This window comes from Canis lupus, unplaced genomic scaffold, assembly GCF_011100685.1.
Source record: "Canis lupus familiaris isolate Mischka breed German Shepherd unplaced genomic scaffold, alternate assembly UU_Cfam_GSD_1.0 chrUn_S1665H1859, whole genome shotgun sequence".
NCBI classification, from domain to species: domain Eukaryota; kingdom Metazoa; phylum Chordata; class Mammalia; order Carnivora; family Canidae; genus Canis; species Canis lupus.
This window is the reverse complement of record NW_023330511.1, coordinates 29595-45038: the sequence shown is the minus strand read 5'-3', so window position 1 is coordinate 45038 and position 15444 is coordinate 29595. Positions and strand designations below refer to the sequence as shown.

The 15444-nt window shown below is 49.7% G+C and overlaps 1 protein-coding gene and 3 pseudogenes across 1 annotated transcript; 3 read left to right on the top strand and 1 right to left on the bottom strand.

The window, feature by feature from the left end:
- The first annotated feature begins 245 nt into the window (after nt 1–245).
- LOC119878501 (ubiquitin carboxyl-terminal hydrolase 17-like protein 6) lies at nt 246–2362 on the top strand. The gene has a single exon (XM_038589130.1). It carries the CDS (start codon nt 246–248, stop codon nt 1851–1853), a length of 1608 nt encoding a protein of 535 aa, XP_038445058.1. The 3' UTR covers nt 1854–2362.
- Nucleotides 2363–5138: 2776 nt separating this feature from the next.
- On the top strand, nt 5139–8151 carry LOC119878500 (annotated as a pseudogene).
- Nucleotides 8152–8679: 528 nt separating this feature from the next.
- On the top strand, nt 8680–9737 carry LOC119878499 (annotated as a pseudogene).
- A 4214-nt stretch (nt 9738–13951) lies between these two features.
- Nucleotides 13952–15180, bottom strand: LOC119878498 (annotated as a pseudogene).
- Between the last annotated feature and the right edge of the window lie 264 nt (nt 15181–15444).

Sequence of the window (15444 nt, the reverse complement as noted above, 5' to 3'; positions counted from 1 at the left end):
AAGATTAGGAGCTGGGCTGACCTGAATGGTCTCCGTCAGTGAGGGACCACACCCAAATCCTGTAATCCAATCAAGCAATTAGAGTGGATTAGAGGACTTTGTGCCTTATCCCAGGGCCCAAAAGCCATAAAGGTGGAGGTGAGGTTCAATATCTGACATTTGGATACTGGCACAGTGAGAGGAGCATCCCTTTGCGACCCGAAGCTCCTGGTTGAATGTATCTTGTGGACACTGTTTCTGCAGACATGGAGGCTGCCCACCTCCACCCCTCAGAGGAGCCTCAGTTCAGCGCCTCTCCCAAACCCCAGTCATGCTGGTCAAGGAGAGGCGGTGCTGAAGTCCACGGAGGACCCTCTGTGCCCGAGACGACATCCCCTGCATCAAAGACTCTCTCCTCCCCGACTGACCCGTTGGCTCCCGCATCAGCAGGGCTGCCTCCCACCAAGACGCCTCTGAGTTGGAGGAGCCTTTCCCACGTGGGAGCCGGGCTTCAGAACATGGGCAACACTTGCTATGTGAATGCGACCCTACAGTGTCTGACCTACACAGAGCCCCTCGCCAGCTACATGCTGTCCCAGCAGCACGGGACCACCTGTAGGAGGCAGACATCCTGCATGCTGTGTACCCTGCAGGCTCACCTGACGCGGGTTCTCTGCCATCCTGGACGTGTGCTCCGGCCCCTGCCACTCCTGCTCACCGCCTTCCACAGACACAAGCAGGAAGATGCCCATGAGTATCTCATGTTCATTCTGGATGCAATGCAGCAAGCGTGCTTGCCTGAGGACAAGCCCTCAGACCCTGAGCGTCCTCAGGACAGCACCCTCATCCAGCAACTCTTTGGGGGGTACTGGAGGTCTCAAATCCAGTGTCTCCACTGCCAAGGCATTTCGAGCACTCTGGAACCTTACCTGGACATCAGCCTGGACATCGGGGCTGCTCACAGCGTCAGCCAAGCTTTGGAGCAGTTGATGAAGCCCGAACTGCTGGAAGGTGAAAATGCCTACCATTGTAGTAAGTGTCTGGAGAAGGTGCCTGCGTCCAAGGTGTTGACTTTGCACACTTCCCCGAAGGTCCTCATCCTGGTCTTGAGACGATTCTCAGACTTGACAGGCAACAAAATGACTAAGGAGGTGCAATATCCTGAGCGCCTTGACATGCAACACTGCCTGTCTGAGCAGAGGGCAGGACCCTTGGTTTATGTGCTCTATGCCGTGCTGGTGCACGCTGGGAGGAGTTGCCACAGCGGACATTACTTCTGTTTTGTAAAGGCAGGAAATGGCCAGTGGTATAAAATGGATGATGCTAAGGTCAGCGCCTGTGATGTGACTTGCGCGCTGCACCAACCTGCCTATGTCCTCTTTTATATGCAGAAGACTCATCTGGAGAGAGACCTTGGGAGGGAGTCAGTCAAGGAGGGAGGACTCGCATCTCCCGAGGCAGACCCCACAGTGGTTGGTGAGGCCTCAGGAGAGCCGGCAACGGATCCCTCCGTGAACCTTCCTGAGTTGGAGGAGCGTGGGGAAGAGACCTCAAGGCAGCAAATGACATTAGACCAGTGGAGATGCCTCCAAGAATGCAACCGCCCTAAGCCTGAACTCAATGTCAGGAGAAGAGAAATTGCTCTTCCTGCGAACGCAGTCATCCTTCACCACTCCAAATACAGACCTGAGATGCCGAAGAATCATCCTCAGCAGACCATCGACCTGCTCACCACTGCAGCTGGGATGCTCCCACCTCAGGTGGCCGGGGACGTGGCCAAAGTCCCGCGTGTGCCAGGGAGAGCCCGACCTACCAAGAGGATGAGCAAGAAGGGACAGAGTTCTGGGGAAGCAGTCCAGGGATGTGTCTCCTAACTTTGGTGCACATGGGCGCACACACCCACACACACAGCGTCACTCACTCACTCCAAACCCGAACACAGTCCCATACTGGAAATATTTTGTGTTATGTGAAGTGTGTGTTCTATATGTATGGAAGAACCATCTATCTGGTGTGTTCATGGGATATGGCCTTCAACTGAAACTTGAGGACACTGATATTTAAACCTGGTTCATTGTCATGATCTTTTATTGGGATAGTGTGGATTTCATATGGGGTGTATCGAGGAACCTGCCTCTCCTTCAGCCTTGGGGAGAGTGGAGGCCACTTGCAGGTGAGAGGCAGTGAGCAATCAGGGTTGAGAGTGGATATGATGCTGAGGACCTGGGGTTGAAGTCAGTATGTTTGACCCTTTCGTCATGCTCCCCACTTCCCAATGCTTTTCTTCTATTTATATTGAAAGAATATTTCTCCGAACATAAGTATGTATTGGGTCTTGCTAGCGATGTGTCTTGGTCATTGCTTGGAAATTGTAAGATGGAAATTAAGTGCTTATTTTTGGGGCGATAACTGCATCCAGACCTGATTGAACCACAGTGATTTTATTATGTTCCCTTCACTCTCTCCCACATTAAGACTGAAGAGAAGCAAACTAACAAGGACTCTTATTCCAAAGGGAAATGCCCAGCCTCCCACTGAACATAACTTTTTATGACTATTTTGCTACCGTCTTCTCTGTGGCATCTCTTGACCCAGAAGAAGTGGACTCTGGATTTCAAACCAGTTCAAATTCAAATTTGGACCTGGGTTGATACCTCTGGAAAACAGTGCCAAGTTCATGAGTCTACCAAAGCATTTTGAGGTCAGGTTATAGGTGTTCTGTGTTATCATTGCATTTCTTACAGAAGAGTTTGACAAGTTCATTGTAGAATGGAAATTATTGCATGACCAGCAAACGCCTCTGAGTGTGACCGTAGATGTGCAGTTGTAACATCACATCATAATGTTATTTTCACTCTGTATTCAAACTTGGACATGCCACCCTTACTGGATAGTAAGGGACAATAGGATCTGTGCAGAAGAAATCAGGCTTTTTTGGAGATTTTCATGTACCTAAGACAAATTAGAGATCTAAGGTGTCAGGGTTTCTTTCATGTCTGGGAATTGTGTTTCTTATGGCCAATACAGTTTATTGTGTCATAAAGAGTGAGGGAGCCTGTGTGCATGTCTTGCCAAGAGTTCCGTAAGAGGATCTGCAGGTATCCCCGTCCTCTGAAGACTGTCATAGGGAATGAGACAGCTCATGGACTCGGGGACTTGTCCTCCACAGCAGAGGACACTGAGGAGGTGTCTGTGGGAATGAGGATATGTCCCCACCTGGACTGATGTGGTGAACCAGCAATTCCCCCGCTGAACTGGATGGAAACCGTCAAGTCCACCACGTGCTGAGTGTCCTGCTTTTGTGCGCCTACACATACACTCCCCCCACTACACAGATGCTGCAGTTTTTCTTTAGGTAAATCTATAGGAATGTCAAATTGTGCTTCCCAGTCTGGAATGTCAGTTTGTCTTAGTGAAATCCATTTTCTAACAAATGTAGGGAAATCATCCTGGCAATTTGTAACTTGGTTGTAACAGAAATTAACAAGTTAATCTGAAATTGTTTTATAAATATCTGAATTTCTGATTTAGAAAAAGATCCCATCCAGAGTTTTGCAAATTACACCATGTTTTCTCCTAGAAGACATTTTCTGTACTTCTTGATATTATTTCTCTGAAATTGTTATGTAAAATATTGCATCTGCTTTGTTTGTTTTTGCTCTAAAATGTTATTATAAAGTTGTGTGTTTTTTTATTCTTAATAAAAAATTCCCACATACAATTTGGTGTGCAGTCTTCTGAGGATGAGGACACCTGTAGGTCACCGTGGAGGACACTCCAGGGGCCACAGACACAGGCTCCGTCCAACAGGTGGGGGGCAGGAGGGCCCTGAGCAGGGCCTGGCTTCTCGGGAGGAAGGAATGAGGGAGCTGCAAGGAACCGGGAGCTCCAGCAGCTTCTGTCCAATCTGGTGAAGACCATTCCAGGGGCTGAGTGGGGGCCCGCGCAGAGTGCGGCCGTGGGGGCTCGGTGCATGGCTGCAGGTCTCCAGGTGAGGTGTGGCAGGTGTGGGCTGGGGGCCCTTGCTTGGCTGGAGGGCAGGTGTCTTCCTGGGCTGCGGGGGCCTGGCTGTGCATCCACGGGCATGTCCGCTTCCTGGAGCACACAGATTCCCTGAATTCCCCACAGGCCCTCCTGGATGCTTCTGCAGGTGTGCTGGCTGGGGCTCCACCACGCTTTCTTTCGGGGGTTCAGGGTCCTGTCTAGGGGCATGTGGGCACATTTCTTGCCTGGAGCCTGGGGGGTTATTTGGAATTGTCTGCCAATGCGTTGCTGACAGCGGGACGGGTGTTCTCCTCAGGATACTTGGGTGGTGCCTGGGTGTGTCCCAACCCATGGCCCTGGGAGCCAGCCTGGGGACCCTCGAGGGACACTCTGCAGGGCCTCTTGTCTATCTGCTGCCCAACCAGGCTGTCAGCCCTGACACAGGGTTGGCGAGCCGGCTGAGGGGTGTCAGTGATCGGCACTTCCTGGGCACCAGGAGGTCCACCAGGTGGGCTGAAGCTAACTTGAGGGCTTCTGAGATGAGATGTGGAATGGGACCAGACACTCATGACTGGATTGTCAGTACGTGGTTCCATCAGCAGGGCAGGCTCAGGGATAGAAGGCCTCCTGGTGGTGTAGACAGGCATCGGCATGTGTGGACACTGTGGGAATAGAGAACACCTGGGACTCCATGAGTTTGGCCCCAGCACTAAGGCAAAATGAACACTCAGGAAAGAAAGAAAGAAACCAACTAACGGCCAAGACCTTAGTAACAACCCCCTCCCCCGGAACAGGGAAAGAAAAAGATGGGATCTGTTGATCTGACTCACCCTGGGAGTAGGGAATGCAGTTGCAGGGCTGGTCCGGAACAAAGGTATGACTGGATGCTTTTGATGCCCTTGAGACATTGTGGGGGGACAGGGAAAGTCCTGCCTGACAGCGATGCTTCTTCCATTGGACCAGCTCTTCCATCCACTATGCTCATGAGGCAATAGGAGTCCTGATGCTGGAGAGTCATGGTGGCAGCTCCTGAGAGGGGATGGGCAGGGGGGTAATGTGTCATGAAGGACAGAGGCCTGTTCTCTGAGGTGGTATGTGCTCCAGGAGTGCCCGCCAATGACCATCACATGCCAACCAGCCACGGTTCACACACATACAAGGCATAAGGCAACATCATGGGCACCAAGGAAGAAAAGGGTGCAAAGACCACGCTGCTCAACTGCCACTGGTCAGAGAGGAAGTGGAATCCCACCTCCCCCAGGAGGCACATGGAGCCCAGGGAGTGCCCAAGGGCACAGCCCGGGAAGCAGCACACACTCACCCTCACATAGTCACAAGATTCCGTGTCTTCCTTCCAGGTGCGCTTCTGCCCCTCCCAGGGTCTCCTGGGGAACCTGTGGAGCAGGGCCTCTGCTCGGCTTCCTGCCTGCACCAGAAATCAAAGCATGGAAAGGAGAAGGAACTCCCTTCCCTGGCTTCCAGCCAGACACCTGCTCAGGGCTTGGGCCAACCTGGTCCTTTCCCTCCTCAGCCACTCTCTGCCCACCTCTGCCCCACCCTGACTACAGTGACCCACCAGGTCATCCAGGCAGTTTGTTTCATGCAGAGTCAGAAAGGGTCTGCCTTGGCATGTGCCAAGCTCCATACATTCACTGGTGCAGGGACACTTGTCCAGCCACAAATCCCACACCAAATCAGCAGGGACAGCTCCATCACCCAAATGTGGACCCTGTTAGTCTGGGAGCTCCTCTGCCTGCCTCGCCCAGCCTGGCTCTGCCCGCAGCCGCCCTGCACACTGTGCATGCACACGGACTCGGGGTCTGTCATGTCAGCCTGGCGATCGGGTCACAAGCCCCATTCCTCACCTTCATCTCTCTGCCTTCTCCCTCTCAGCCTGGTCCAACAGTCCAGCCTGGTGTCACTGGTCGCGGTGACTCCCCGGCTCCACATTCTCCTTCAGCCTCCTGGAGCCCAAGTCCATGGGAACAAGGGTCGTGCCCCAGTGTTTTATGGGGCATCTGGTGCTTGATGCCTTGTGTCCAAAGGCCCCACAGTCCCTGCACTTTACCTGGGGGTGGAAGGGGCAGGGGTCAGTGCATCCACTCAAATGCCAGTGAACCTGCCAAGCACATGAATGGGAGGCCGTCCTCATGGAGTGGCACATGGGATGAGGACAGGGGACATCCTATCTGGCTAGTGAAGTGTCAGTATAGTGAAGACCTCAGGATGCATCCTCTCACAGCCAGTGGGAGGGCGGGGCAGGGAGGAGGGATTGCAGGTGTCAGGTTGAAGACAGGTGGAAACATCATTAAGATTCGGGACAAACACAAGCATGGATCTAATCTTATGGTGCCCTGAGACTGATACTCAGAGCCTCTGAGTGTCCCAATGTGTAGACTGCTGGGATTCCAGCCCATGTCAGGATGGACAACAGGGTCCGGTCAATGATCTTCTGTGAGCCTAGCCTGTCGCAAGACTCCTGGCAGAGCTCCTGCTTCAAAACCCATGCCAGCCTCCCCACTCACCCTGGGAGGCGGGACAGGGGTTGGGGGGTCCGCTACATGAGAGGGGGTGCTGGCTGCAGATGGGAGGCCCGGCAGGAGGATAGGTCCTGTGGCTGAGGGTCTTCTCTCTAGGGACTCCTGACGCTGTTGCTCTTTTTACAGGTTTGCTTTTATGTCCAACTCAGCCCATTGTGAGACCCTGGCACAACCTGGATGGCCCCAGGACCCTGTGGAGCGCTGCCTCCCTGTTGCGTCCTGGACACAGCCACACTGGCCCAGGCACACGGGACACACATCCTTGAGGGGAGACGGCTTGGCTGTGCACCTCAGGAGGCCGAGGGGCCACTGTGGCCGTGCACGAGAGTGTGAGCAACAAACACTGGTGGCGTGATTTTAAAAACCCCAAACAAGAAAAAACTTAAAGTAGTGCCTTCCATCCTCCACGTGGGAGTAGCGCCTTCCACGGACCTTATTTCTTTGCCCTTTTGCAATGTGCAGGAATGAGTGAGTGGCTGCCTTCCGATGCTCTCTAGGGCAGACTCCTCCCTGGCACAAGAAATTACAGTCACGTGAAGCAAACTGCCCTTTGTACTCAAAGAAATTGTTTCAAAAGAAAAGTTTTTTAAAAGATTTGCTTGATATTATCTGCCTTGTTCTTATTGACTTGAAATGTTGGCATTTTCTAACTGTGCCTTGTTGGCTACAGTAATTCATTATTCCTGTCAAAACTGAAAAGTGCCCTAATTGAATGTGTTTGAATGTTATCCTTGCACAGTTCTTTAAATTGAGAGACAAAATGTTTTACCTCACTGTTGGACATACATTCCAAGCTTTTCAACTTTAGGAGAAAAAAAAATAATCATGTTTTCCGGTATTGTAAATTTTAGACTATTTCGTATACATTGTATTAAAACTGCCACATCAATTTTAATGTAGAGATTTTGCAAATCCTAGGGGAGGTGGTGGCCCTGGTGAGCCAGAGCCTGCAGGAGGGAGAACGGGACTTCAAGGTGAAAGTGAGGTCCATCCTGTGCCACCTGCGCCACCAGCCCAGTTGGCCCCTGGAGGTGGTGGAGCTGTGTCCGAAGTACCAGCAGACTGTGGTGGCCATCGACCTGGCAGGAGACGAGACCATTAAAGGGAGCAGTGTCTTCCTGGGACACGTGAAGGGCTACCAGGAGGCTGTGAGGAGAGGCATCCACCGCACTGTGCATGCAGGGGAGTGGGCTCAGCGGAGGTGGTCAAAGAGGCTGTGGACACGCTCAAGACGGAGAGGCTGGGCCATGGCTACCACACGCTGCAGGACGAGGCCCTTTATGACAGGCTGCAGCAGGAAAACATGCACTTCGAGATCTGCCCCTGGTCCCGTTACCTCACAGGCCCCTGGAACTCGGACACGGAGCATGCAGTGGTTCGGCTCAAACATGACCAGGCTACCTACTCCCTCAACACGGATGACCCACTCATCTTCAAGTCCACCCTGGAACGGATTACCAGATGCCCAAAGAGGGCATGGACTTTGCCGAGGAGGAGTTTAAGAGACTGAACATCAATGCGGCAAAGTTTAGTTTCCTCCCAGAAGATGAAAAGAAGCAGCTTCTTGATCTGCTCTCTAAAGCCTATGGGATGTCATCTTTGGATGCTTCAGGGCAGCATCCCTGAAGACATTATGGCCACCTCTCCAAGCCCTCCCCCTGGGGATGGAGCCTCAGTTCCCTGGGTTGAACGACACTTACCTTTACTCTCTCAAGGAAGACGATGATGCCCATAGTCAACTTCTGCTGCTCTTGAAGCCATGTGCCTGTTTCTAGACACAGGAATACCTCAGCACACCACATCTCTCCTGACTACGGGCCAGAGTCTGGTTGAATCTGAAGCCTCCCTCCTATAGTGACACATGTGAAAATCTGGTGCTTAATAAAGAACTCAAAGGCTGGTATTGTTGGGGGAAAAAGAAGGAGATGATCATATTTCTTTCTTTCTTTTTTTTTTTTTTGGAGGACTGACTTTGTTTATTAAGGGAACCGAGAACAGATCACGTACCCTGGAACCTGAGTTATGCAGGAAGGTAGAAAATATCTACAGTGACTGGGTGACAGAACGGAGCACAGCACAAGGTCCCAGGCCAGCCCACCATGGGACACTGCCCCACTCCCCGCATGGAATACTAAAACCGAGTGGTTTTAGCAGCTGCCCCAAGACTCCAGTAATGATGCAATGGAACAAGGATTCTATACGGCTCCCCTCAGCTTCCCCGGAGAGAGTGGATGTGAACAGGTCAGAGGCCTGTCCGCGACAAAGTGGGGCGGCCAAGGCTGCCTCTGTCCTGGCCACTTGGGGCTGGAGCAAAGGCAAGCCTGGCCTCCTGCCCGGGGCAGATGGCAAGGCCAGTCGAATCCACAAGCTGCCTCATGGGCTGGGGGAGGTTGGAAGATGTGGCATCAGGGAAGCGTTCCCACACCAGGCATCCATCCCTCAGAACAGCTGTGGATCCACGGTGACCCCACTCACCCCACTGCCCCCACAGGGGTACGGAAGCAGCCCCCGCAGCCCACACTGAAAGTGTGGCAAGGCTGGAGGGGAAGGTGGGAGGCCAAGGAAGCCTGGGGGGTGGACCCGCCGATAGTAGCAGAGCTCTGGAGGCTTCTGTGAAATGGGCCGACAAGTGTCCCCATTTCATGTCCACCCACAATCCCAGAACAGGCCCTTGTTTGGAAAAGCAATGAGGGTGACAGTGATGACACGGACCTGCAGATCTTCTGCATCTCCTGCGGGCACCCTATCAACCCACGTGTTGCCTTGCGCCACATGGAGCGCTGCTGCCAAGTACGAGAGCCAGACGTCCTTTGGGTCCACGTACCCCACACACATTGAGGAAGCTACACGACTCTTCTGTGATGTCTACAACCCTCAGAGCAAGACATACTGTAAACGGCTCCAGGTGCTGTGCCCCGAGCACTCCCGGGACCCCGAAGTGCCAGCTGATGAGGTATGTGGGTGTCCTCTTGTGCGTGATGTCTTTAGCTCGCGGGTGACTTCTGCCTCCTGCCCAAACGCCAGTGTACCCGCATTACTGCTGGGAGAGGTTGCGGCTGCTGGAGTGGCCCTGGAGCGTGTGCACGCGTGGTACAAGCCGGACGAGCTGTTTGAGCAGGAACGCACCGTTCGCACGGCTGGGACTGACGGGCAGGATCACTGGCCCTGACGCTGCACCTCAGGATCCAGCATGACCCGCTCACTCCCGAGCCGCGCTCCAGTGCTGACCGCTGAGCCTCACTGGCCCCGAAGTCCCCACGTTCTGCATTCCAGGCCCGGGAGCCGCCCGAATCCCCCGTTTGGCTGCTCTGCCATTCATCTGTTTCTCCAGTGGTCCCTGAGTTTCTCCCTGTGCCCACCCACCATTTGACTACCCCGCTGCCGGTATCAGAGGGTCTCAGGATTTTCTTCTGTCCTTGTCTGTCCCTCTGTCTCTCCATTCTCTGTGCCTGGGTGGGACTGTGCAGTTTGCTCACTGTTGCCTCCCCTCTCCCTGGTTTTGTTAATAAAATTTTGAAGAACCAGAAAAAAAAAATTTGATCTCTACAGGGATAAACTCTGTAAAGCCTGAAGCTCAATCAATTGATGTTGAAAACTCTCAAAGGGAATAAAGGCTTGATCTGAATGGTCTAGAACATGTGCTGTAATTTAATAGAAGAGATGGTCGTCTTAATATTTAATGATTTAAAAGAACTTCTCAGTCCATGCGAAGAGTACAGTCCAAGGATAAATCAAATTTCTGAACGCATTTTATGCTACATATGTGTATACTTTGCAATCCTCAGGTGTTCGTGCCAAATATTCTCTTTCAATAAGTCCTTCTATATGTTTCTTAATAACAACTGTACTTGGGAAGAATCGAGCCTTCACCTGCTGAGTTACCTCTGCTACTAACACACTGTGCTGCATCTTCTTTCTGGATTTCGTTATCCGCAGGATAGCAGCTTCGATCTCATGTTTCCTGTCGTCATCTACTTTCTGCCTCGTTTCTTTCCTTTCTGGGTCAGATTCACCTTGTTTGGCAGCAACTGTTTGAGTCTTGACTCTGTGTACTTTGGATGTGAACTGATCATTAACTGTGAATCTGTGGCCATTTTCTGTTCCCTTGGACTTGGGTTCTTTTGTAAGAACCCGCTGTGTTGGTTTACCACAGGCGAGGGACTGCAGGGCTCTACCAAGTTCTCTTTCAGGGATATCTGTTTCTTGTTGAATTTCCTCAAACGTGTATTTTTCTCTGTATGATTTAATTCATACATCTTTTATTCTTCTTTTGGCAAACATCAGATAATATGAGCAAAACTATATTTCTTGCTCACTATAGTTACCTACATTCTTTTTTGCTTTATATAAGTTTGTAAACATATGTTAAGTGGATAAAATTCTTGGCTAAGGACATACTCCAAAACTCTTTTGGACATATACTTTTCTGAGTTAGGGGAAAAGAAAGCTTATGAAACTTCCATTAGACCATAATCACACAGCAAACTAAATTAGTATATGCTGTTTTTAAATTAACATCTGCCATTTTTTAAAGACTTCAGGTTTTGGTTACAGCTAAAATGATTTTTATCTGAAGTTTATGAAAGAACAGAAGCTGACCACACAAATCTTACTCATAAGCATATTGGCCGTTTCAAAATAGAAAATAATAAAAATAAACCTATAATCAAGGAAATTCCACTCATCTTATTAGAAAAAAATAGCTACCAATGTTATTATAAATACAGATGGCAATTTGTAATAACTAGGTTTCATGATATTTGCTTTATTTCTTTTTTTTTAATTTTTTATTGGCGTTCAATTTACTAACATACAGAATAACCCCCAGTGCCCGTCACCCATTCACTCCCACCCCCCGCCCTCCTCCCCTTCCACCACCCCCAGTTCTTCTTCTCTTTTGATTTTAAAGTAACAGATTGGGATCCCTGGGTTGTGCAGCGGTTTGGCACCTGCCTTTGGCCCAGGGCGCGATCCTGGAGACCCGGGATCGAATCCCACATCAGGCTCCTGGTGCATGGAGCCTGCTTCTCCCTCTGCCTATGTCTCTGCCTCTCTCTCTCTCTGTCTCTCTCTCTCTCTCTGTGACTATCATAAATAAATAAAAAAATAAAGTAACTGATTACTTCATAATAAAGGCAAGCCATTTAGCATTTTATAATTTAATTCTTTTATAAATTTCAGACCCCAAAAATTTCAGATCAAGTATTACAAAACAGCCAGCCTTCAGAATATATTTTGTTTGGCAGACAGAATGGTTTTTCTTCTTTTGAATTGGAATACATTCATGCAGTACTTAACTTGCTCTAAGCTGACCCATCCCTACTAGCTTCCCACATTGTCACCAGCTGGGCATGTGAGGCTGACACCCGTTTTTAATATTATAAAACTCAGTATTAACTTACAAAAATTAAGTTGCATGCATGGAGCAAAAATTCAAATATATCATAAACTTGATGCTAAATCTTAATACTCATTCCTAATTTGGGAAAAAGAGATCAAACCAAAAAGGACTCATCTTCATAATACTTAGTTACATAAAACATTATCAATAAGAAATGTTTCTATATATGGATACTGTCTTTTTAGAATAGTGTTAACAGTAACCTGAAATCTGAGATAGATAAATCATTCATATCACAAAGTATTATATACTGTCTTTCCTATACAGTCTTGGCTCCCAAACAGTGGGCTTCAACTTCATCCCTACATATAATATAAACATTCTCAAATATTTGAAATAAAGGAAAGGTGTCATTAATAAGGCTAACTAAAATTACAACAAAGGCTTTCTTCTAATCCTAGAGAATGAAACAAAAAGAGAGGTCTTGTAAGACACATTGGAAATGAGGAAGAATTTGAAGTCAAGTTGGCCCTGGACCCTTTTACATTGCTACTCCTTCTGTTTGTTCAAGTTAAAGAATAAGAGAGGCCACCAACTGCTCCTTAGTGGAACAGGCTGCAAAGAAAACAAAGCAGCTAAGTGATGATGAGGAAAACAAAGAATATAAAAAGTTGTAGTTATGAAGATGATCAATGAATAATGGAGCTCCTGGCTAGCTCAGTTGGTAAGGCATGCAACTCTTTATCTATCTCAGGGTCATGAATTCAAGCCCTATGTTGGGCAGAGAGATCACTTAAAAGAATTAAAAATAAAAGACATTAAAAAAACTGTAAAAAAATGATGGTAGTAATTCTATTCTGAAGTTTAAGAAACAGCAAGGAGTAACAAATAAATTAGAGAGACAGTAATCTCCCTATTTTTTTCTTCCATTCCCTTTTAATTTGAATACAAATACAGAAAGAATCATGTCGTCTGCTCATAACTCACTCTTTGACTATGAATAAGTCAAAACTTGTAAATGCGTCATTGAAAACATATTAACACTCCATCTGCAGCCTTTGAGGTTTCAGCCATACTTCACTACCAGCGTTGTGTGAGCAAGCCATATAATTTCATGTCTCCTTGTGTCTCTTTATGCTGCTCTGCCTCAGAAACCCCTTTTTTCCTCTCCTGGGTAGCTCAGTGGTTGAGCACCTGCCTTCGGCCCAGGGCGTGATCCTGGAGACCCGGATCGAGTCCCACATTGGGCTTCCTGCATGGAGCCTGCTTCTCCCTCTGCCAGTGTCTCTGTCTCTCTCTGTGTCTTTCATGGATAAATCAATAAAATCTGAGTGGCTCAGTCGGTTACGCATCCCCCTTGATCTTGGCTCAGGTCATGATCTCTTGGTTGTCGGATAAAGCCAGATGCCAAGCTTTGCATGTTCGGCAAGAAGGCTGCTTGGAACGCTTTGTCTCTCCTTCTGCCTTTCCCCCTGCTCGTACTCTCCCTCTTTCTCTCACTTTTTTTTAAGTGTTAGAAACGTTTATTTGTCAAAATATTTTTTAAAAAGTGGGAGGAGTGAAATAAAACAAGGCTAAATTTCAGCTAATGCTGTACCACGATCACAGGTCAGACATAAAGCAAAACAAACAAAACAACAACCCCCACCCCCAAAACCCCAATGGTCCTAGCAGTTTCAGATTAGCCTCAACGTTAGGGCCCAGAGCTAACAGAAGAGTAAAAGGTCTCGTGCCACTACATGGTCATTTTAAAGGGAAAGGAGATGTTGCAGGTAGACAGGGAGAAGGGCTCAATTCCTAAGGAAAGCAAGATAAGAGGGGGATCCACGGTACAGGAAAAAGGGGATGCCAGCATAATCCTTACCTAGGGCTGCTCAGAGGCTGAGAATATAAGGAACGGAGTGAAAGGCTACAGGGACTAGTATCAAGAGGAAAGATAAGTCAACTTATAAGAATTAAATTAAGAAAGAAAACACAGTTGGTCACAAACTCCTTTGTTTACTCAAACACGAAGCAATGGAAACATCGTGGCAAGGGGACGCACGGAGCAGGTTCTCATATATGACCGCAGCCCAGGGTTCAGTCCGCAATGATCCTACCTCCAGTTTCAAAAGGCTGAGCACCGTGCTCGGTCCACATGTGCTCCCGCTCACACTGGGCCATGCCATACAGAGAATCCGTGCAGCTGCTGAGGCCTGCGGCAGCTCACTCTCTGGCCCATAACCGTGGGGAGCACAGCTGTGGCACGACGAAGGGGGCTCCTGTCCCTTCCATAGTAGGACGAGGTGTTGGCAGCGGCAGCAGCCACAGAGCCGAAGTGGCAGCAGCCCCTGAGCTCGGCAACAGGTGTCTGTCGTAGGGATCAACAGAAGTGGGGTTGGGGTGACTGGTCCCAGCTGTGCTCTGGTCGTGAGGCAGATGGGACATGGACTGCTCCGCGCAGTTGTACGCAGAGGCTGCTGCTGCCGCCGCCACTGCCTCATAAGAGCGGACCCGGTAGCGCTTCTAAGAGTCGATGCTCCATATGCATCGTTGTAACACGTGGGTTCCCCGCAGCCCAGGGTGTACGGCGTGCGCACTGCTCCATACTGTCCGTTATACTGCTCAGTAAAGTCCGCCACACGACCTGTGCGATCTACTGGACACTCTTTGGACCAGTGCCCCTCTTTCCCACGCCGATAGCAGCCACTCTGGTCTCCCATCCCAGGGGCAGTCCGAAGTCGGCTTGTGGATAACTGCACGTGCATCCTTTTGTCTTGAAACTCTGTGTTGTCAAGGCCCCTGATGGCCTCCACTGGAGGCCCGTTTGACACCTTGAAGCTTAAATAGGAGTTGTTTGAGGAGACCAGTGTGTGCCTCTCAGTTCCACTGGCTGCTTGTGGTCTCCAGGGGAGGTGGGATTTTACTTATTGAGTCCCTCCTATAGGGCCAGCATTATGTATCCTGAGAAGCAAAATGAGCGTCTGGCCACGATCTGTAATGTTGGAACACCAAGGAGGACAAGTGGTGTCCCAGGGAGGCCTTGCATTGTGGCCTTACTGCATGTGGGGACATCTGTGATTTTGATTTATATTTGGGGTATCTCTGAGGCAAGAGTGCCCTGAGTTCCTTACCCTAAAAGGAACAACTCTTAGACAGTGGCCCAAGAGTTTGTAAGAGGTGCTGATGGAACCATTTGCTGACCAGGGCATCCAGAGCTAAATGGCAGCCTAAAGCTTGGCTTCTACTGCTGACTGTTGGGTGGGTTGTGTCCTTTATTAGGGACATAAATATTCCACATGAGCTCCCCCCCTGTAGCATGGTGCTCATACCATCCATAAAGTAGACAAACTCCATTGCAGTTCACTCAGTTGATGTCATGGGGGCTCCCTACATAGCCAAGGGGACTGGGGAGGGCTGACCTTCTCTGGTATGGTGGCATCCAACAAGGGACTGAGGAAGAACAGGGGAGACCTCCCCTGCAGGTGGGATAAGCCCGCGGCCTCAAGTTCGACTCTCTCCTGCATTGAGGAGACCTCAGTAGCTATGCCTCCCAAGGCTCAATGGACAGCTGGATGTGGACGGTCACACGCCAGTGTCTATAGGAACCTCTCTTTCCAG